Source organism: Phytophthora cinnamomi, assembly GCF_018691715.1.
Source record: "Phytophthora cinnamomi strain GKB4 chromosome Unknown Contig92, whole genome shotgun sequence".
Taxonomy (NCBI): Eukaryota; Oomycota; class Peronosporomycetes; order Peronosporales; family Peronosporaceae; genus Phytophthora; species Phytophthora cinnamomi.
Window position 1 is genome coordinate 612,638 of NW_027151025.1, and position 22,115 is coordinate 634,752.

Genomic DNA, 22,115 nt, shown 5'->3' on the forward strand with positions numbered 1-22,115 from the left:
GTTGGCTTCTGAGCCCCTAGCGCCACCTGTTGGTTTGGGGAAGATGGGACCACTTCGCACGTCGCTGCGACCGGCCTTTATTCGAGGGGCAACTGTACGCGTATGGGCGAAACCTAGCACCTTCTAGTTGGAATAAAGAACAAAAATGGGTTGTCGGGGGCGGGTAGATAGGCGAAAAGGAGGTTGTGGAATGGACACTCGACGTTGGTTTTCTCGACAACAACAACCCGCGACTTGCTGTCTGCGCTTGCAGACTGCTTGTGCCGGTAGCTTCCAGTGCGGGATGAAAGGTGTGGGTGGCAAGGCGTTCACGCACGTAATGTTCCACGAGACCATGCGGCCTCACAGGCATCGGTTGATCTGGTGTAGTCAGGAGCAACGTTGGGCCCACTTCAAGTCTGACGTGTGGCGAATGTGACAGTGCCTTACGAATGCAGCAGTAACGCGTGCCTGCATTGAGTGGTTGTTTCTTGTTGATGAAGGCATTGGTCTCACTACGATAACCGTTTCACGACAATCGTTGTGCAGGGGTGCACCTTGTGCTGAAGATGAAATCTAGTCCTACGTCCTACGCAAAACTATTGCGAACCGTAAGCAGTAATTCTGCAGCCAGAGATAAAGCATTACGATTCCTGATCAGTTCACGACGATAAGGCTACATCCTGTGTAGAAGACGTGAAAAATGTGATGGATTCTTCCCTAAAACCCTGGTATTAAAATGCAATGTACCTTGTTATTGGTACATTTTACAATAAGAATCCCCTTCTCTAGGAATACCCGCATTCAGACTGGATTCTGTTCCATCGCACAACCCAAGAAGACCGACCGGCACCGTAGCTGCCCGCTTCGAGCATGGCGGTGCGCGTGCGGCGCTGGAGCGACGTGGAGGCGCGGCGGCGGCCGATGCACCGCGCCGCGTACGCGAACAGCACGCCGAGCCCCGCGCCCGTGGCGCCCGCGTCCGCCGAGCCGGCGCCGAGCGCGACGAGCGTGCCGCTGGCCGTGATGGAGGACGCGCCCGAGTGCGTCATCTGCCTGGACGAGCTGGCGCTGGGGCGCGCGCTGTTCACGGCCGAGTGCGGCCACCGCTTCCACTTCAGCTGCCTGCTGGAGAACGTCAACCACGACGAGGCCAACTCGGACAAGTGCCCGATCTGCCGCAAGGCGCAGACGCAGTGGCCCGAGCAGACCGAGGGGCTGGTCAAGGCGCACCCGTACTGTGAGTTCCCGGCTACAAGAACCTCATTTCTCAAAATTTATATAAGACACACCGTCTAACTCAGGTCTATTTCTGGAACAGGTACAAATTGCGGCAAGCGCGGGTCAGGAGGACAGTTTTGCGACGGATGTGGACAGTCGCTGGCGCACACACCCACGGCCCAGGAGCGCGCCCGCGCGGCAGCAGCAGCGGCGGCGGCGCGCAGCAACGTGGTGGTGGAGTGCCCCACGTGCCGCATCCGCTGCCTGGTGAGCACCACGGCGCGCGGCACGCTTCAGTGCCCCAACGGCCACCTCTTCCAGCTGCGCATGCCGCCGAGCATGGGCAACTCGCAGGGGCTGCGGCAGAGCTTCAACGGGGGCGGGCCCATGACGTCGGGGCCCAGACCCATCATGCGCCAATGCCCCACGTGCTACACGCGCGTGCAGATGCCCCCGGGCAGCCAGGCCGGCCAGTACATGTGTCCGCACGGACACACGTTTTACTTTTCCCCGTTCCAATAGATTGATGCGTGTTTGGCTTTGCTCTTCTTCACCTTTTGTGTTGTTTTGAGTTTTGGTGTGTGTATTCAAGGTAGGGAGGGGGGGCTGGACTCGTGACGTACTCGAGTGTCTGGGTGTGGCTAACGTGCAGATTGGTGCGAGCAGCGTAGTGGGTGTATGTTAGGCTGTCCGAGCTTGCGAGATCAACATCTCGCCGGAAAGGAACGCGTCGGCGCGACGCAGAGTGTTCTGTGAAGACAGGTCTACTGGGTACTTGTACATTTCGGCGGTGAGAGCGGAGCTGTTGGCGGTGCGCTGGTCGACTTGCAGGTACGTCCAGCATTCGGGTACGAGCACGCTCGCGCCAAGAGTTGGAGACGTAGGACCGTCGTTCGTTGGTGAGACCGACGATGTGCTGGTGGTGGCGAGCTCGAGCACGACGCAGGCCCCGTGTGGCAAGTTCTCCAACGGTGTCTGCATATGCCAAGTGAACCCCCAGAGAAGCGCGTTAGACGACGCAACAGGCTGCACCGACACTTGCTGCCGCATTTCCACGAGGTTGCGCTGTCCGTCCATCACTGAGATCACTATCCGCGGCCGCCGGGCGCCTACCAGTCCCGCGTCGCTCAGTCCAATGAGCTCAACAAAAAGTGACACATACGAGCTGTGCCGCACTTTTCCAGGCTGCTTGACCAGGAAAAGCAGGGGGAGTTCTTCTTCGCTCGCGCTCAAGCGCCGAGTCAGCTTGTTGGGCCGTTTCAGCAGAGCACTCCCAGCTGCCAGCAGCGAGTTCGCCGCACCACTAGATGGCTGGGGGGCGTGCGAGATCCCTACGGACGCACACGCCGCAGAAGATATGCTCGTAATAGCAGTCTTCGCCAACTCGGCCTTCAAGCAGCGGACAAGTATCAACTGAGGCTCCGAGAGACCCGATGCGAGAGCCCCTCGGTCTAGAAGTAGCTTCGCCAGCATCAGATGCCCGGCTTGTAATGCGAACTGCAGCGGCGTTTCTTGTCGAATTGTCATCGCATTGACATCGGCGCCATTCTCCAGTAGCCATTGTGCCGTCTTCACAAGCTCTAGCTCCGCGTCGAGCAAGGATTTGGACTTCGAATTGGAGCTAGCCACTGCTGTAGCTATGTCGAGCTGGATCTCGCTTGTGGTACTGTTCTTGTTGTTGTCACCATCGTCATCAATCGCTGCCAAAATGACAAGACTACTGCAGCTGGCGACCAAGTGCAGCGGCGTTTCCTGTCGTGGTGACTCGCTTCGCAAATTGCAGGCGTCCTGACGCGCCTTGAAGTCTACGAACTCGAGTTTACTGTTTTGCGCGGACCGATGCATCGCAAATATACGGGACTCGATACTGCTCGGAATGATGTTACGCAAGTGCGCGAGCCAGCACTGAATTTCAAGCGCTCCTGATGCTGCGAAGTAAAGTCGTCCTTCCTTGTTGCGACCACCAAGCAGTTGCGGGGAATGCAGTTCAAACGCAAAAGGCAAGTCCACACTCGTCTTAAGCAAAGCTGTGGCCAAGTCGATCTGCAGTGAACTGGGTCCGGCCAACGTCAATTTGCGGTCGTTAGGATAGTACTCGAGCTGTGGATGGTCCTGTTTGTCTGCTGTCACGCTGAGTACTACAAATCGCCGCATCCACCGTGATGTCTCTCGTCGTTTCCGAAGAAATCCACTGTAGACAATGGTTCGCTCAGGTATCGTGCTTTCAGGCTCAATTTCTTGCTGGTTACCAGCTTCATCAGAAGTGGCTTCGTTGGCCTCTGTCGCCTCGGGCCCATCGGTTGGGCTCACCTTCGTGGACTGCTCGGGCGCTTTTGCAGTCGATGAAATATTGCCCTGAGCTCCGGTAGCTGCCATGGATGTCGCTTGCAGCACTAGGTATTTCACCATTGCATGCTGGCCGTTCACACAGGCTTCATGGAAGGCCGTAAAACCCCGTCCGTTCTTGAGAGGAAGCAGCTCGTCGCTGGAACGCTCGTTGAGCATGTACTTGACGACGTGGAAGTCCCCGCATGCTGCAGCCTCGTGGAACAGCGAATTATACCCAAAGGCCCGTGGTTGCAACTCAAAGAAAACGTCTGGTTGATTGCGCAGCTTCGCCATTCTGCGGTCCGAGTCCTCCATGCGAGTATGTTGGGTCCACGATGTTGACAAACCTCCACTTCCTGGTGCAACGGTGTTTGTTCCACTCGCACTACGACCAACAAACACGCTAGCCACCTCGACTTCCCATCGATTTCGTCGGTGGTGCGATCGCCATGCCTTTTGGATGCGCCTTGAGGCTTTGCGCATGCGCCGGAATTGCCGACAAAGCAGCCAACTAGTTACGCAGTACTGCAGCATCCGGGTGCTCCGCTTCAACATGAGATACTGGCGCCTAGCAATCCAGCCGACCATAGCGTGCTGAAGGCGAGCCACCGCAGTTTTTCGAGCAACAAATACTCGTCGAGCTGCATGTTGACGACGAAGACTCTGGATGCAAACAACCCCACATCGTAGCGTGACAAAGCGTCGGCGAGCTTGCCACTTCCGCACCAAAGCCTGAGTCTTCACGATGCATGCTTTAAGCTTTTTGAAGCGTCTTCGCTGCAGGAACTGGCGAACGAAGGCTGCCAGCACGATTTCAGCCCTCTTCTCAAGCAGGAATCGACGACGCTGGGTCCGAGATCGGTACTTCGTTTGAACACGAATTGCTGCGCGTCGCTGAATCAGGAAAACTCGACGATGAGCATGCATTCGTTGCCACGACTGTAACTTCAGCGTAGATCGAAGACGCAGCTTCCGTTCTCGCTCTGCGGCAGTGCGCAGCATGAAACCACGCACATGACGCTGGATCTCAGTTGCTGCCCGAGTAGCCTTTAGAAATCGCAAGAAATTGCAGCGCGTTACATATCGGCGCGACGCTCGCGTCAAGATACAAGCAGCGCGCTTTTTCTTCTGAAACAAAGTGGTGAGCTGGAAGGACCGGAGTTGTGCTTGGATTTTAATGGCAGCACTCCGTTGTATCAGATATTTCGTACGCTGCGCTCGCATGCGCCAGAGCGCCTGCCATTTCAATGTCGCTCGCCGAAGTTTGTGAAACTTCTTGAACGCGAGTCGAGCTCGGACCAGCTTGGACTGCAGGATGACGATACTTTCTTGTCGAATAGTGGCCAACGATCCTTCAAGCCTCTCCACCTGACCATAACGGAGGAATATCTCGTTCTTGCCCATAGCAAAGATTTGTCGAGCGGGCGCTCGTGTGGGCTTTGGATCGGTCTCATCCTTCTCGGTCTCGGGTGATTCATCGTCTTCCTTTGTGGGCTCTGCTTCACATTCGAGTTCTTTATCCTTAAGCCACTCGCGAGCAATGGACTCACATGCCTCTCGAATTTTGCTGGGATTGTTCCGCGTAGCAGCAACGCCATATTTCGCGATCGCTAGCGGCCAGAAAAGCTCGTAGAAGACGCCGTATTGCTTACGGATCGGGAATCCTTCCTGCCGGATTCGAACTACCTCGAGCACGCCGCTGTAAATGAGTTGGTCGCGCACAAGCTCACAGCTAAATCCACCCGGGAACTTGAGGTTGTTCGGCTTGATGCATTTGATGTAGCTGGGTGTAGTACTCCACAGAACTTCCATGAGCTCAGCTAGCTGCGTGCGGAAGCGACTTGACACTGTTGTTGTCCCAGTGAGCGATGCGCTCTGTGTACGCTTGTGCAATCCTCCTGTCGGTGTGGAGGGACCACCACGTTTAGTTGCAGCGCCACCAACTGCAGTTGCAATTGGGGAGCTGAACATCGCTTGCAGAAGCGGCTGGGAACTGCGGCGCAGCAAGTCAAGTAAGTCATCATGCAGGTTATCGGTGTTCTTGGCGATGAAGTCGTGAATGTCGTAGACGACATCGCCTGCGTAGTGGCGGATGATAAACTCGTCACACTCAAACCGCGGCTTCGCATAGCTCGGGTGCTTTTCAAGGTGGTTCCCGTGGTAAATCGTGAGTAGCTGTTTGTCCGTGGTCTTGCGCTTGAGCAGCATTTGCTCCTCGAGCAAAGGCAAAAGTCCGAGGGGTGGCTTTTGAATGAGGTCCAGACAGCGCTGATTGTCCTGGAATTCCACAGGAGACACTGCGATACCTTCTCGAGCGTATCTCTCCTGTTCTAGCACGAACACGTGCTTGTTGAACTGCTGCTGCAGCGTCTCGTTGGTGAAGTTGATACATAACTGCTCCAAGCTGTTGCGCTTCATCACCTCGAAGCCAAAAATGTCAAGAATTCCGATAAATGGAGCTGCCGATGGTGCTGTCGCACCGCCCTGGGCACGAGGCTTGGGTGTCTTTTTGTCCGTTGCTGGGATCAAGGATGTCTGTTGTTTGGCACAGGCGTTGATGCGCGTGATAACGTGATGGAAGAGCTCGCCGTACAGGTATTTGCAGAAGGCATCCATCGCATTTTTGGCCTGCTCTGGAGTGAGCTTGATCTCGAGAATACTTCCACGACCTGTGACGGTGGTTTGTGTCACCATTTTGCTCGCGAACTCAGCGGCATCGACACCTAGTAGCATGGATACATGCTTCAGGTTCACTCCAGCATCGCTTTCTGGGAACACAATGCGAGTTGGCTCATTCTCGCGGCTATCATCTCCATTTCTGCCATCTTGTGTTGTTGGGCTCTCGAATTGCACGTTACCAAGGTGTAGAATGACTGCAAGCACTTCAAACATGGGGCGCTGGAAACTAGCGTTATCCATTCCGAGCTGCTCCAAACAACGACGTAGCTGCTCAAACTCTGTGGCGTCGTCCACTCCATCCACCTCAACACAATCTCCACGGGTGAGATAGGTGTAGTTCCACACGTCATTCCGCAGCAACAGTGGTCGGTCGGAGTCCGCGGGGTCCGGCGACACTGTTGCCAACGTGTCAAGACCAGCCAGCAGCTGGTAGAAGATGTGGTAGTTGCGCTCGTTTACTTCCGGCCGCACGAGCCGCGTCTTCTCCAGCAAGAAGTGGCGAATGGAAACGCCTGCCATGCGGCCTTCGCTGCTGTAGTGGATCTGGATGTACTTGCCGAAGCGACTGGAGTTATCGTTGCGCGACGTTTTCGCGTTACCAAACGACTCGAGAATCAAGTTCGAGAGCACCACGCACTCCTCGATCTGTTCGTGTACACCTGCAGCAACTGTACTGGTGCTGGCGGCGTGCTTGCTCGCAGTGGCGAGGTATTTCATGATGTACTTTGAGGCTTCGGTTTTGCCGGCCCCACTCTCACCGCTGATGACAATGGACTGCGGAGTGCCGGAACCGGGAACGACGCCTTTCATGCCCGTGTAGGCCTTTTCAGCGATGGAGAATAAGTGTGGTGGAGCACTGCTATCGCTGGTAGACCCGTCTCCCGTAGCTGTAGCAGCCTCCTCGCGGCCCTTCATGAAGCCCACGACGTCGTACAGCAGCGGAATTGACTTGTACGGGTTGATTGACAGCAGGATATCCGCCGTGAAGGTGTAGATCTCGTCGCGCTCGAAGCGTTGTCGCAGCACATTGAGCAGAGGCGCCTCGTGCATGTTGTTCATGAGCGCCACGTCGGCGTGATCCACAATGTGCGACGCGTCGAAGGTGAAGAGCTGGTCCATGCGCAGGGTCTGCACCTGGTCATCCGCCGCGTCGGGAAGGTACACCTGCGCCGTCTTCCGGTCGTCGGCGATGGCCTGCACCTCGCCGATCCGCCAGAGCACTTTGGCGTCGGCCACCCACACTTTGGCGCCGACCTGCAGGTGCTTGGCGTCGATCTGTCCAAGCAGAGCGGGGCGTCCTGCATGGCTGGCGTTGTTGCTCTGCTGCTGGTTGTTGCTGGGGCTGTCGAGCGCCTTTCCCGGTGCCTTGGAGCTCGGCGGCCGCGTCGAGATCGCCGGGGGCGTCTTGCGAGCGAGCATCTTCACGGCAATAGCAGCTCCCTCCTCTGCGATCGAGGTGGGGCGCGTCGTCCTGGGCCGGATGATCAAGTAAGTGCCACCTTTAGTGGCTCTAGCGTCCCTTGCCCTTGCAGTCGTTTCGAAACGATTTGGTGGCGGACGGTTATCGTGCCGAGTATCACCAAGTGGTGCTTGACTTGCACGAGCGCGCTGCCAGCGTCAGCAGGCCGCACTTGGGATTTGCAGCCACCAAGGAGTGAGCTCGTGCCCTGTGCTGGTCGAAGTTGGTCCTCGTTGGATCGTAGAGGTCTTGAATCAACACTCTTGATAGCTTGTCGGCTCTTCTGGATCAGAGTTACAGGTACTAGGAGAGCGAGCCGTCTTGCTCGAGCGCAGCAGCTCTTAGCCCGCCCTGGGGTAGGACGATGGGTCGGAGCAACTAGCAGTAGTAGCAAGTTGGTGATGCTTGCAAGTTGAAGTTTCCGGAGTGATGGTCGTCGTACTTCCTCGAAACAGCACCGTGCTCTCTATTGCCACTTAATATTGACACTTCACTCTAAAACTACTTCACTGCGCTACTTCAACACGCCGAGCCTCAATTACGTGGCCGTCTATCCGGTATTATCGCCCCAAGATGCACGGCGACCTGCGCGGCTTCTGTGCGTGCTGTGCTGCCCCCTGCTGCTGCTGCATCGGCCTCTAACCCGCCTAATTGCGCTGCAGATGGCGCGCCCGTGACCTACGCCTTCTCGCTCGCCGTGGGCGCCGCCAGCTCCGCCAGTCTGCTGCTGGACCGCGGCCACCTGCTGGCGCTGGACCGGGACGCCGTGCTCGCCCGCGCGCAGTACTGGCGGCTGCTGTCGAGCCAGCTCACTTTCCACCAGTTGCGTCATTTTACTTAACTTTATTATTTCTTAAATATTGTTCCCCATAAATGTTTTTTACTAACATTATTTTTTTTCTTATTAAAACGCAGTGGGCTGGCCGTGTCGCTCGGACTCTACGTCGTGTTCCAGTTCCGCGTGCTGGAGAGGCAGATGGGCTCGCGCAAGTTCGGCAGCGTGCTGGTGTTCGTGCTGCTGATCTCGGGGGCCCTGCAGCTGCTGGCGCTCTCGTCCGCCCCCTGGCTGGCCAAGATGATCCCGGGAGGGGCCTACCCCGTCATCGGAGCCTTCGCAGTCTACTTCAACAGTACGAGACTGTTGTCTGGTGTTGGCTGCAGGAGGTGATACGGTGCTAATTGTTGCTGCTGTTGCTGTCTTAGGATTTATTCCCAAGATGCAGCCGCGGTCGCTGAGTGTGATGGGGCTGCACTTCTCGGACAAGTCGAGCACGTATCTGCTCATGCTGGTGGTACGACGTCAGACGCGGGCGCTTTTTGCTGATGGTGAAGAGTTGGGCGGGTGGACTGACGCGTTGGTGCACTGGTGTGCTCTGTCTGTACTGCTGGTAGATACTCGCACGGGACTACCGCGCCCTGATCCCGTTCCTGGGTGGGTCGTTCCTGGGACTGCTATTCAGCTCGACACCGCTTGGACGACTGCGACTGCCGTCGTTCGTGTGCTCGATTTTCGGTCTGCTGCACCCGCTGTTCGACGTGGTTCCTGCGAGCACGCTGGCGCTTCAGCGGCAACGACGTGCCCTCGAAGCGCAGCGACGATTGAACGCACGGTTCAATCGGGGCCGCCCGGCGGCACCGGCTGCGGAAGGCCAAGGCTTCCGAGACCAGTTACTGCCGGGTGCAGGGGGCATGATGCCTGGTGGGGTTCCTGCTGCGGCTGCCGCGGCAGGAGGCATGCTGCCACCTCATCTCGCCGCTGCACCACCGTCTGAAGATGCTATCCAGCAACTTATGGTAAGCATTTACTGTGCTTGGATGTCAACCGCACAATGACTAACTCGTGTCTCTGATTCCAGGCCCTCGGGTTTGATAGAGAGCGCGCACTGCAAGCGCTTCAGTCCACGGACAACAACGTGGAGGCGGCCGCAAATCGCCTCCTAAACGGATTGTAGAGGAAGCAGGCGTCGCATACAGAGATAAAGACGGAGTGAGGCACCGCAAGCCGATTTTCCAAGTAAGTACATACAGCCCCAGTGAGCTAGCTCCTTGTTGACTGTCCTGCCCCTGAGATCGCCACTTCATTTCAACAAAAATGAACCGCATCCTGTATCCACGACCAGGTGTCGGCACACACATCATATCAAGCGAAGACGCCAACCTGACAGCACTAGCATGCCCCTTGTCGCGCGTGGCGTAGGATCGTGCCTGAACACTGCCCGCCCAACGGTGCCACGCCACCCAGGAGATTGGCTACATGACGTTGTGCGGAACGCTAGTCGGCACTAGTTAAATCCAGACTTCTGGACACATCGAGGCACTCTTGGCGAGGATGATAAGCCACTCGCACGCACGTAGAGGTCTGGTCACTGATGGATGAGGCTCGGATTTCCTAACCCATGGCTGGATCCACAGCCACGTATAGATGGCTGCGAGGGGTCATTGTCCTAAAGACGCCGCTGCGTGAACGTCTCCGTTGCAATGGCCGAATCCCACGCAACGTTGCGGTGGCTATCGATGCTCGCTGTCCTTTGGACGGCGCAGGTGGTGGCTATGACGCCGCCCGTATGCATGGACTCGACGGGTCTGTGGGGCGGAGGCACGCTTCTGTCGTCGTGCAGTGGGCAATGCCGCGGTGGATTGCTCTGTGACGTGGCTGTCGACGGAGACTACACGTGCTTCAACTACACAGACTCAGCGTTTGTCCTGCTCATCCGAGATTCAGGCTACCAGAGTGACGAGGACGCAGCCGCACGAGTGGCCGACGCGTCTTACGTTTCGAAGGTGGCCAAGCTCCCGGATGACACTGACAAATACCCTCACATCGACAACTGCTACCTGTACGACGTCTCTAAGCTCGAGATCGAGTCGAACATTGACCAAGTGTAAGTACTGCCGTCCTGAATCGTTGTAGTTTATCGAACCTAACAAGTGCTGTGGGTGCTGGTGGAACTGCAGAGTCCTTGCTGGTGGCAACAGCTACAGAGCTTACTACAAGGGACGAGTGGGCTATCTCACATTAAACTCGGACTTCATTGCCAATCAGTCCCAGATCACGAGGGTGTCGCTCATCAATCTCAACCTGAAAGACGTCATGCACGACCTGCCGTCGAAGCTGCCTGTGAACACCACGCAGCTGGATTTGAAAAATACGTTGATCTACGCATTCCCAACCCAACTCGCAGCGCTGGCGAGCCTTGAAGACCTGTGAGTATCCCCTGCGTTATACGTTTGTGAGAGCTATTCTCATATAACTTCTTGTTTTGCAATGCATTCAGATCACTGGAGGGAAACTACATCTCGAGTCTCAACGAGAGTGACGTGATACCAACTCTAAAAAAACTGTACATGATTGACTTCGCCTAGCTAGCTGTGCTTTTTGCGGGGACTTACGTTCGAGTTGTTTGCTTTGGCCAGGAATCTTGCGGCAAACAATCTTACATCCATGCCTGCTTCCCTTATGAACCACGCAAATCTCGAAAACCTGTACGTGTGCGTACTTCGAGAACCCTTTTCAAAGAGTACTGTCTAACCGAACTTGAGATATCGGCAGGAACTTAGGCTCCAACAAAATCGAGACAGTGACGACGTTGGATTCATCCAACACGCTGACAACGCTGTACGTTTACGTTTAGCGTGTGACGGAGTATATTCACACTCACTGATCATCTATCTGCGCATGTTTTGGTCTGTATAGGAATTTGAGTGATAACAACATCGCAACCTTTGACGCTACGTACCCAAACCTAGAAACACTGTACGTGGCGAATGCTTGACTTGATTTGCTCGTGGTAGTACTTACTATTTTTCAGGTATCTGGGTAGCAACAATTTAACCGAGATTCCAGCAACTGTGTACAATTGCACAAAGCTCAAGAACCTGTACGTACCGTCGGAACCCATTCATTGGCAATGGTTGACTCGCAGTCATCTCATCCTTGTGTGCGGCGAACAGATACCTGTCCGGCAGTGGTTCGTCCCTCTTGTCGCCTGTGTTCACGGACGACCAATTTCAGTTTTTGCAAAACCTGGATACGTTGGACGTCACTGACGCTGATTTCGACACTCAAACGGCGTGCCAGACAAACAACACGCAGCAACTTCGCGATACGATTCCAGTTTGCCTGACATCGGAAGCAGTCCCCGTGGCTGCAACGATAGACTCGAGCAGTGGAGGGATGTCTACTGGGGTCATTATCGCAATCACTGCTGGTGGGGCAGTTTTACTTCTGATCCTGCTTGTGATCGGGATTTGCGTGTGCCTCCGGCGTCGCCGGGCGGCAAAGTTTATCACAGCGGAGCTGGATGACCCACAACTTGTGCCTCTCATGCTGAAGCCGGGGGATATCAAAAACGTCAAGAAGATTGGTGCTGGTGTTCATTGCGTCGTGTGGCTCGTCAGATACCGCAAATCGCAATTGTTGGCCTCAAAGCGTCTCCGAAAGGACTTGGCACGTCGACGAATCACCAAGGCCTTCATCGAAGAGATTAAGCTGGCTGCGCCATTCGATCACCCGAGTGTGGTAAAGCTCGTTGGAATCGCGTGGACCGTGAAGACAGACATCCAAGCTCTATACGAATACGTGGACAATGGGAACGTGAGTGACTACCTGACCAGGCCCGGAACGCTGCGTGAGTGGACCCAACAAAAACTGCAGATTGCCCTGGAGGTGGCGGAAGCTTTAGTCTACCTCCATTCTTTTGCGCCTCCTGTCTTGCATCGAGATCTGAGGGCGAGCAACGTGCTGCTTACTAGCGATATGAAGGCGAAAGTGAGCAAGGTTGGCGTTTCCCATCTGAGGGCCATTGCTAGCGGCGACAACGACCAACAAACCACCATGGGTCCGTGGCAAGCTCCGGAAGTGTTGATGGGGTCTGATGACCGCGATCCGGCAGTTGACATCTTCAGCTTCGGTGTGCTGCTTTCCGAGTTGGATACCCATGCGCCGCCCTACAATGACGCTCGGAGTTTGAGTGGCACCCAGTTGGCAGATGCGGTGGTTCTTCAGATGATTGCTGCGGGCGCCATTCGCCTTCGGTTTGGTGAAGACTGTCCGCCCGACTTAAGATCTCTGGCCGATTCTTGTCTTGCCAAGAATCCACGGATGCGCCCTGCAGCATCGGAGGTAGTGTATGCATTGCGGACGATCAAGAAGCTGGTATAGTTGTTAGGAGACAGCGTTGTCAGCACTGTGAAAAGGTGTTCATTACGTGCTGTTTGCGTTGGTAAATGTCATTGTGATGCTCACTTAGGTCTCTCGAAATTTTGCTGCTAGTACAACAAGTTCGGTAAATGAAAAAGAGTGGAGGAATTTGGGCGTGAGAGAACAGGGTAGCCACGTGCGCTTAGCAGTAGGTTCCGAGGTCACCTTGGGTAGGAGCAGGAGTTGGTTCCGAAGTAGAGTTGGTATCCGTCGCGGGCGGTGCTGTGGTCGAGGCAGGTGGACTCATGGGGGACGCCGGAGGACTGGTTGTGGACGGCTCCTCCGTAGCTTCCTCTGGGCTCAGGACGACGTTGATGGCGTAGGAAGTGTCGTCTCCGGTGCATCCGTCGAGTTGCTTAAGCAAATCGGCTTTCAGGTTTTCAGATTGGTATCCATAGTAGCAGTTGGGCAGTGAGGTGGCAAGCTCCTCGAGTTTCGAGGCACATGCGGAGCCGCAGAACGTGGTGATGACGATGCTGGTGCTGGAGACGCTCGAGTCGTCGGCACACTCATCGCTGGAACCAACAGCGGTGTACAGATCCACCATGTCACTGATCTCGGAGGCCACGCAGTTCGTGTTGGAAGCTGTAGTGGCCGGTATTGGAGCCGTCGTCGATGGGACCTCGGTGGATGGGGAGCCAGGGTCCGTGGTGTCGCCCCCAGTGCAGACGGTGATGGCGTTTTGCACCTCGACCTTGTTGCTCACCCCGTTGTAAGTGCAGTCCGACATGGAGGCGGCCATGCTCGCCAAGACTGCGGTGCAGTCCGTGGCGTTGCAGGGCCAATTGAAGTACGAAGTGCCCGAGGCGTACGGTGCACAGGCCGTTTGCGTTGCGGCCCAGGCCCACAGCTCGTCGTCGTGTGTCATCTCCGCGTCGGTGCATTCGGCTGCATGAGCACCGAGCGGCGACAGGGTAAAAGTGACGACGGCGAGCAGCGAGGCGAGGTGATGCATGGGAATTGGGTCGAGTGCGTAACTGGTCAAGAAGGACTTGGGCGACGCCGGACAAGTTTGAGAATGGCTGCAGCGGCGGAAAGCGATGCATTGAGGAGTGCTCCACGTTGAAGTTGCCCCGCTTTGGGTGCAAATGCCGGTTTTCGGACAGCAACGACTATTAGCCAGAGCTTGATGCCCGAGTGGCACAAAGTGGGCATGGCGCCAGCAGATTCACTTCGGGCCCATCGATGGCGGCGGACAGGTGGTTCGGCGCCTTGGTGGTGCAGCATGAGTATTTTTTCTCCTCGAACACCAGATCGACGTGACAATCGATGGCGAGCTGTCTCAAAGCAAAGCCGAACATAGGGACTGTCAGTCACCTTGGGCAGCACGAAGGCTGTCCTAGTTTTTGCGTTGGTAAAAATTTCTCACGAGTTCATGCTTTTCTTTTCTAGTGTTACAGGGTTTCGATGCTCCGCGCTTTGGTGGCCTTCTAGCCATCGCTGCGCTATGATAGGGGCCAACTCGACCGAGTCGGGGCTTTTGGCTCAAGGAGCAAGACCGGAGCAAAAAGTATGGTAGCCACGGTCTCCGCAGCTGGGTCTACTGATTGACAGACATACATGACGGGTTGCAGGGTAGCGTCACCGAGTCGCAGAGCTGTCCGTCGGGCAGGTCGGGGCGCCTACTTGCCGAAGTAGTGCAGCTCGATGGGCCGCGTGACCAGGTACGACACGATGGCGAAGACCCAGGCGAGTTCCACGCCGACGTCTCCGCCGTACGGGGCCTCGCCGCACAGTTTGGCGATGGGGCCGACGTACCATGTCTGGCTCATGCCCAGCACGGCGCCGACGATGCCCACGCAGAAGGAGAAAACGGCGGCGATGCCGTGCGGCAGCTTCTCACGGTTGTCGTAGTCGGCCGGGTTGTAACCTGAGTAGCCCTTGCGGAAGTAGAAGTGCTCGGTGAGGCCGATGGAGGCGTACACGGACATCCAGTAGCCGATGACGTTCATGAAGTTCTCGAGCACGCTCTCAAAGTGCGAGTAGCCCGGGAAGGCCACGACGGCGTAGATGACCGAGCCCACCAGTGTCCATACGAAGCGCGGGATGGCGCGCGTCCACTCGCCGAAGACCTGCACGGTGATGGCGAACGAGTAGATGTTGGGGCAGTTGTTGGCGATGATGGACAGCGCCAGCAGCACGAGGCAGAACTGGCCGAAGCCGCCGAGCGGGCCGACGATCACCGCGCTGATCAAGCCGCCGGAGCCGGCCTCATTGTAGCCGTCGCGGTACTTACTGTCCGGGTTGCTCTCGTCCGTGGCCGTCATGACGGCCACGCCAAGGAACTGCGTGAACAGCAGTGGCACGATCAAACCGGCGTACGCGGACAGGAAGACCTTGAGCTTGCTCTGGTTGACCGGGTGGTACACCGTGTAGTCGGCGGCGTACGACGTCCAGCCGATGGCGAAACCGAACACGGTGGCGCCGAAGCTCAGCACGCTGCCGACCTCGGAGGTGCCCGTGCCCATGGGGATGTTGACGTAGGCGCCCGAGATGGCGAACTCGATGAGCACGATCATGAAGACGATGAAGGCCGGGATCCAGGACCAGAACTCGTAGGCGTGCACCACCTTGTAGCCGAAGAGCGTGACGACGAAGGTGCAGGCGGTGATGATGATGATCCCGGCCCAGCCGGGCACGTCGTTGTTGACCGCGTTGATGACCTGCGCGCCGACGATGACGTTGATGCAGGACCAGCCCAGGCAGGCGATCACGTTGAAGATGGCCACGATCTTGACTCCGTGCCAGCCGTACCAGAAGCGCGAGAGCACGATCTGGCGCAGGCCGAAGATGGGGCCGAAGGTGGAGAAGTAGCACACGGGCAGGATGCCCACCATGTTGAAGAAGAGCACGACCAGGAAGGCGTCGGCCGAGCCCAGGTAGAACAGCGACTTGCCCAGAACGCCGATGGCGAAGGAGCTGATGACCATGTTGGCGGCCAGCCACATGCTGCCCACGTTCAGCAGCGAGTCGTCATGGCGCTCGTCCTCGGGCACGCGCTCGATGCCGCGCTGCTCGATCTTGAGCTTGCCGGCCCAGCGCTGCAGGCGCGCGTAGAGCGAGTCGCCGTCCTCGAAGTTCTGCTGCTCCGCGGCCTGCAGCGGGACGTCGCCGTCCAGCTTGGCGTAGGCCGCCTTGGGCGACTTCTCCAGGTCTGGCAGGTGGCTGTCGGTCTTGTCCATGGCGGAGCTCGACGGAGGAGACGAACGAACGCAGTGAGGGATGCCACGCAAAACGGGGAATGAGACCCTGGACACATGCGGCCCGGCCGGCCGGCGGCCGTGACCACCGATCTCGCCGATGAGATGATGCAAAGATGGCACCAACACGGAGGCGAGTGCGATGCGCGACGCGGGCGAAAAAGAACCCGGCGCCGTGCAGAGAGCGAGCCGCGGCCGGCCAGCTGCCCACCGCCACGCAGGACTCGCGGCGCGGGTTTCGCTAGGTGTGCGCGCATTGCACACGCTCCGGCAGCGCAATAGCAAGCGAAGAGAGCGGCGAATCCCGTGGACGAAGTGATCGGGCCGAGTTTCGGTCGGCCAAGCTGTCGCCGCCAGCGCAGCAAGGCAAGAGCAAGGGCGCTGCAACCCCAGCGAGTCGCTGGTGCGTGTTGGGCCGATGGATGATGGCGTCTAGAGTGGGAGCGCATCGTCGGGCCAACTCTACCAGCGGATACTTTGTGTCGGTTTGACACGCCCCCTAATAGCCACCACTTTTGGCCGCTCCGCCCGTCGACGACTACGACTGGCAAACTAGCACGAGCAAATGCAGTCGAGCAGGGCAGGACGGCACACGCGAGTCGCCACGGGACCATGGGCGCTGCAAGAACTCCCGGTTGGCGGTGAGTGAGCTCAACTCCGCCGACCCGGAGCATCATCGGTCACGCTTCAAGCGCGTGAGACCGGGCGTCCAAGCAGCAGCGAGTCAAGAGCGACCACGGCGCGGCGGTCACGCGTCCCTCGGAACCGTATGTTCCGGTATGTTACATGTACAATACCAAGCGAGCAGGTCATTAGACGACGCCGAGTCGGCGTCGCCGAGGCGGCGACCTGTACCACCAGCAGCGCAGAGATTAAAATCGCCCGCGTTGCCCAAGCGAACACTGTAGTGACTCCCTACTAGTGAGGCCTTGCGCGCATTCAGCATTAATTCCCGTCAGATGGACGAGCAGCGCGTCAGTCTAGTCGCGCCCAATCACCGGGCGACCCGAACAGCAACTTGCTGTCAGCAAGTAGGGGAGGGTCAGTGTCATGTAGCTGCGATTTATCGAGTAGTACTGTACTTCGCAATAACGCAGACTTGGAGCAACTCCGACAACTTGCAACCGCAAGATCTCAGTGGAAAGCCCTGGAGAGGGCTATCGTCGACGCGCTGCCGGCGAAGGGAGACCCGACGTATGCGGACACCACTCGATGCCGCCGACTAGCAAAGCTGAGCCTAGCGCAGGCTACGCGATAACGTAATAGATTACATTACATTACTGCACTTATTCGACGCACAACGCCTTTTGTAAGAGGTTTTAGGATTTACTCGGGCTTGTAAAACAACTAACGGGGTTTGCCAAATAGTATACGGATGAATGTCGTGACGGTGCCGACATATATTATTTTGCCTTGGGCACTGTATGTCCTCCGAGGCCCAATCAGATGTTTAAGATATCTTTATAGCGAATAAGGAGCCCGTTGAATCAAATTTAGGCCAATCATCATGTTTCGGGATAGGTTTATTTGTTGTCGACACCGTATAATGCCGGCAATGCATCAAAATATGTATCTAGCCCATAGTGAATTTAAGTGATTAAGATATAGTACGAATATCTGCCCTGTAGCCGACAATTTACTTAGCTTTTGTATTGACTGTCAGACTGCTTTGAGAAATTTGTAATGGCGTTTCCACTACTATCGCGAATTTAAACCGAGTTTCCTGGACATGCCCTCCAACTCTCCCAGAACGACATGAACGAGCAGCATTCAACCGGAGTTAGCTACATACAAGCGCACCACTTAAACCACGAAGAGGATAAAGAAAGAAAGAAACAACTTATTACGACTTATTCGTATTTAACTTGTGCAATAGTGGTGGGGTGCCCCTGTGGGACATCCCACCAGCAGCAGCACCCCGCCAGGGCTGGTGGCTACATAGCAGACAGCGACAGCAGGTCTTCCTCCCTCTCGCCGTCGTCCTCGCACTCAACACCGTAGTCCTGCTCACCACCCTCTTTTCGCCCGCGGTCCTCCTTCCCCTTGCCGCTGTCCCCACACTCTCCTCCAGGCCGCCGCTTCCTCGCCCTCCTTCTTCATGCTCGCTGTCCTCCAGGCCACCGCCCCATGTCATCCTACTCCCCCCCCCCTCCTCCAGCTCCCCACCCTCCTTCAGCTCCAAGCTGTAGTGGGGCTACTTTGGCTCACTACTTTAGCTTACACGTCGCGCTACGTGTATGAGGAAGCGTAGGAGTTTATTAATAATTTGAATTAATTATACGTGAGTCCACAAGTATAATATAAATCAAATAAAACACCAAGTAGCTAGTTTAAGAACTGTATTGTTTGTAAATTGATCTTCCTCCTAAATCTGCTAAAACTGTTTATCATCTATGAAAGGGGTTGACAGCGGCTGGCTGTCAGAGCCCCGCCACTATGCACGTCTCTAATTGGTAGAAAGATGCTGCTTTCTACCAATAGGATCTTTGGGTAGGTGTGAACCACTCATTGTGGTGGCCCACTTCAATGTATCCATTGGTGTGATTTACACCAAGGTGAGGAAGTATCAAAAACCTTTAACAGATATTTATTTGTTAAACCATAAGTGACAAATGTCATGCACAAGTGACAGTTGTCACTTGTGTCTCGACACGTCAATTAATATTGACTGCTTGTCAATTGTTTGTGCTGGGGGTTTCCGTGCTCATCCGCAATGAGCACGATCAAGCTGAAGACTGCCATTGCAACAGAGGGTAAGCTCTCTGTTGCCGAGTACCGTGCGAGGCAGGGCGAGGTGCGCCGCTACCACGGGAACAGACAACGCAGTGTCTGTGTACGATTCTTCGATGTCGACCGCGTCTGTGAGTCGACATCTCTAAGCGAATTTATGTTGCTTACCGTGATCGGGTAAGCAAGCGCCAAAGCACTTCGATGACTTCTCGAAGCGAGGCAAGTATTAGCAACTCCACGCTGTTGCGGTGGAGGCTGGTGTCCGTGCGCCGTGCGCACTGTCCGTCCAGGTGGCGGTGCGTATTGGCTACCGCGACCACAACAGGTATACTGTATGTATACCTGAAAGCTTCAATGGTCTCCGTGCTAATTATCTAGCACGCGAGTCGTCAGGCGTTGTAGATTACTACAGCGCTCGCACTACCTTCTTGCTGGTAGTGCGTGTTGGGCTTCGTATTCCTTCACCATGTCCGGAACGTCTTCCATCAGGACGTTCCGTGGTTCCCACGTGTCGTGCTGGGGAGGGAAACCTCTCCAGCGAATGCGAAAATAATCCGGACCTCGGATTGTTTTCCTATGATCAACAATTCGCTGGACGATCCAGCGAATTTCTCCGCGTGTGTCTCGCAGCGGTGGCGGAGGTGGTGGAAACACGCCCCGATGGTCAACGCCGTGTTGACCTTCATCTCGTGTCGCTCCACGACCAGGTGACGGTCGTGGAGTACCTTCAGAACGCGGAGGTTGCCACTCTGTACCATCGTGTCCCGGCTGTGGCGGTCTCCCAGACCGCCTTGAACGTGCCGGTCGGGTTGTAGGCCCGACTGTATTAACTACTCCAGCGCGTAGTCGCGCTGGAGAGGAGGGTTTCCCCTGCCGAGTCTGTCTCTTCGGGTCAGACGAGCCATGTGGCTCGTGCTGGAGGTATGGCATTAACCCCTTCAGTACCACAATTTTGATCGTTTTTATCCTGTTGCCTACAGGTTTGTATAGTCTTGGTCCTAGTATTTGCTTGGTTTTGAAGCGGCAAAGGGAATCCCGCCTGATCCCACTGATGTAGCGTATCCTACAGGATATCGACAACGCAATATATACCAATATCCTGTAGATGAGCTGTTACGATCAAAATGTTGGTGTTTGTAACGGGGTTACACGTACAAGTGGCTGCAAGCCACTTGTGAATTTAACAGATAGGTTATCTGTTAAACGTTTTGGATACTTCCTCACATTGGTGTAAGACACACCGATGGATACATTGAAGTGGACCACCACAGTGAGTGGTCCACACATACCCAAAAGATTCTATTGGTAGAAAGCAGCATCTTTCTACCAATCAGAGACATGCATATTAGCGGGGCTCTGACAGCCAGCCGCTGCCAACCCTTTCATAGATGATAAACAGTTTTAGCAGATTTTAGAGGAAGATCAATTTACAAACAATACAGTTCTCATTTTACCTAATCTAAGTCACTTGGAATCCTTTCTTACTTAACTTATATTTGTGTATTCAAATATAATTAACCTAAGTAATTACTAAGTACTTACGCTTCCTCGTACACGTTGCGCAACGTGTAAGCTAAAGTAGTGAGTCAAGTTAGACCCACTACACCTGGTAGCACTTTGTAGTCCGTCCAACGACCGACTGCTTGACGTTCGTACGCGGTGTACGAACGCGGAGCCGAGAACCACATGAGCACGGAGGTGCCCATGGAGAGCTCCAACACGCCTGCAACGCATGTTGCACGCGCTGACTGCCCCCACCTGTCTGACCCAGAGTGGGAGGCCCTCCAACGACTGTCAACAGTCATTGGAGAAGCGGCGATAGCTACAATGCTGCGTACGCTATCGCCGACGGAGCAACATGGTGTTGCTCTGGGATTCATCATGAAGGAGCAGCGTGACGCTGCTTCCTCAGTGACGGCGTCGTCAGGGACGACACCGCGTGCTCAACCATTAAAGTTGAGCGTAAGCAATTACGTGGGAAGAGAGGGCGAGCCTCTCCTCCGATGGCTTGTCGAACTCGACACAGCCATAGCGGCTCGACGCATCGTCGACCCGCTGTCGAAGGTCGCGTTCGCCATGTCCTGCCTTGGCGGACGCGCAAGGAGTTGGGCGTATGGACGCCGACTCTCCGATCCTACGTGCTTCAGCACGTACGAAGTGTTCAAAGAGGAGCTCAAACAAGCGTTTGAGCCCCCGCAAACGAGTTCCGGTCGAGGGCGGAGTTCCTCGACCTTCAGCAGGGTAAGCATGACGTCCATGCTTACGCGCAGCGCGCACGATATTTGGTATCAAATATCGTGACTAACCCGATTGACGAGGCGACCAAGGTCGTCACGTTCATGAAGGGGCTTAGAGATGGGCCCGTGAAGACCTATCTCTTCCGAGAGTACCCGAGTACTCTCGAAGCTGCAATCACTCTTGCCATGCAAGAAGAGTTTAGCCTGCGGCAGGCTAAACTCCATGTAAACGTACCGAGGCCGCAACCGCGCCCGGTAGCGAGGACGGGAGGTCCGGAGCCAATGGACCTCTCGAGCGCAACAACGGCTGGTTACCAGCAGCAGGGAGGTAACGTGCGATGCTTCCGCTGCGGAAGGATCGGTCACTTTGCACGGGAGTGTACAGCTCCCATGCCCCCTGGAGGTGGCCGTCGTGGCGATGCTAGGCATCGCCGCGGACCAACAAAAAACGCGAACATCCAGTAGGCGCGGGGCGCCCTACTGGTAATGCAGTCGCGCGTGCCGACATCGGGCACGCGACACTGAGGCTGCAGCCCCCAGTGAGACCAGCTCTCACTGCAAGAAACAAGATGACAGGCCAAACCTAGTCATCTTGAAGGTTTACTCGAAGAGAGCGAGTGACTCTCTTCGAGCATTGGTAGACTCAGGCGCGTCGAACAACTTTGTTCGACTACGAAGCCTGTCGAGACTTGACTTCGAGGAGGTAGATACACCTCGAAGTCTTCTGGAGGTACGACTGGCAACAGGTGCCATCGTGAAGACCGAGAAGCGCGTCGTGAACGTGCGCTTCTCGTACAAACAACGAGTGTTTGTCGAACACTTTATCGTCCTGGACCTGGACGATAAGTTCGACGTGGTAATGGGCATGCCGTGGCTTGCACGGCATCATCCGGTGATAGACTGGAAGAAGCGCACGCTCGTGCGCTTCGGACGCGACAGCGGAACAGAGAGCGATGGCCCTGTTACCGCAGCGCGCGCACCAGCAGGTGCGCGCGGCTCACCAGTCGAGACAGCGCTTTATGCTGCTATCCCGGAGTGCCCAAGAAGTGCGCGAGGGCGCGCACAAGTGAGACCCACGTCGG

General features: G+C 56.0%; 6 protein-coding genes across 6 annotated transcripts; 3 read left to right on the top strand and 3 right to left on the bottom strand.

Moving 5' to 3' along the window:
• Positions 1–852: 852 nt before the first annotated feature.
• On the top strand, positions 853–1,722 carry IUM83_02828 (Zinc ion binding protein; the record flags this gene model as incomplete). Its single annotated transcript, XM_067926779.1, has 2 exons — positions 853–1,219; positions 1,301–1,722. 2 exons carry the CDS (start codon positions 853–855, stop codon positions 1,720–1,722), a joined length of 789 nt encoding a protein of 262 aa, XP_067784244.1.
• A 159-nt stretch (positions 1,723–1,881) lies between these two features.
• Positions 1,882–7,626, bottom strand: IUM83_02829 (myosin-like protein; the record flags this gene model as incomplete). Its single annotated transcript, XM_067926780.1, has 1 exon — positions 1,882–7,626. One exon carries the CDS (start codon positions 7,624–7,626, stop codon positions 1,882–1,884), a length of 5,745 nt encoding a protein of 1,914 aa, XP_067784245.1.
• Positions 7,627–8,239: 613 nt separating this feature from the next.
• On the top strand, positions 8,240–9,618 carry IUM83_02830 (protein kinase; the record flags this gene model as incomplete). The annotated part of the gene is made up of 6 exons (XM_067926781.1): positions 8,240–8,264; positions 8,329–8,488; positions 8,582–8,796; positions 8,870–8,958; positions 9,059–9,460; positions 9,523–9,618. The coding sequence occupies 6 exons, from the start codon at positions 8,240–8,242 to the stop codon at positions 9,616–9,618; spliced, it is 987 nt and encodes a 328-aa protein (XP_067784023.1).
• Positions 9,619–10,180: 562 nt separating this feature from the next.
• IUM83_02831 (TKL protein kinase) lies at positions 10,181–12,827 on the top strand (the record flags this gene model as incomplete). The annotated part of the gene is made up of 8 exons (XM_067926782.1): positions 10,181–10,548; positions 10,622–10,870; positions 10,942–11,007; positions 11,081–11,149; positions 11,217–11,282; positions 11,361–11,420; positions 11,476–11,544; positions 11,618–12,827. 8 exons carry the CDS (start codon positions 10,181–10,183, stop codon positions 12,825–12,827), a joined length of 2,157 nt encoding a protein of 718 aa, XP_067784022.1.
• A 181-nt stretch (positions 12,828–13,008) lies between these two features.
• Positions 13,009–13,734, bottom strand: IUM83_02832 (GP-anchored serine-rich Elicitin INL13; the record flags this gene model as incomplete). Its single annotated transcript, XM_067926783.1, has 1 exon — positions 13,009–13,734. The coding sequence occupies one exon, from the start codon at positions 13,732–13,734 to the stop codon at positions 13,009–13,011; it is 726 nt and encodes a 241-aa protein (XP_067784025.1).
• Positions 13,735–14,488: 754 nt separating this feature from the next.
• Positions 14,489–16,048, bottom strand: IUM83_02833 (Purine-cytosine permease; the record flags this gene model as incomplete). Its single annotated transcript, XM_067926784.1, has 1 exon — positions 14,489–16,048. One exon carries the CDS (start codon positions 16,046–16,048, stop codon positions 14,489–14,491), a length of 1,560 nt encoding a protein of 519 aa, XP_067784024.1.
• Between the last annotated feature and the right edge of the window lie 6,067 nt (positions 16,049–22,115).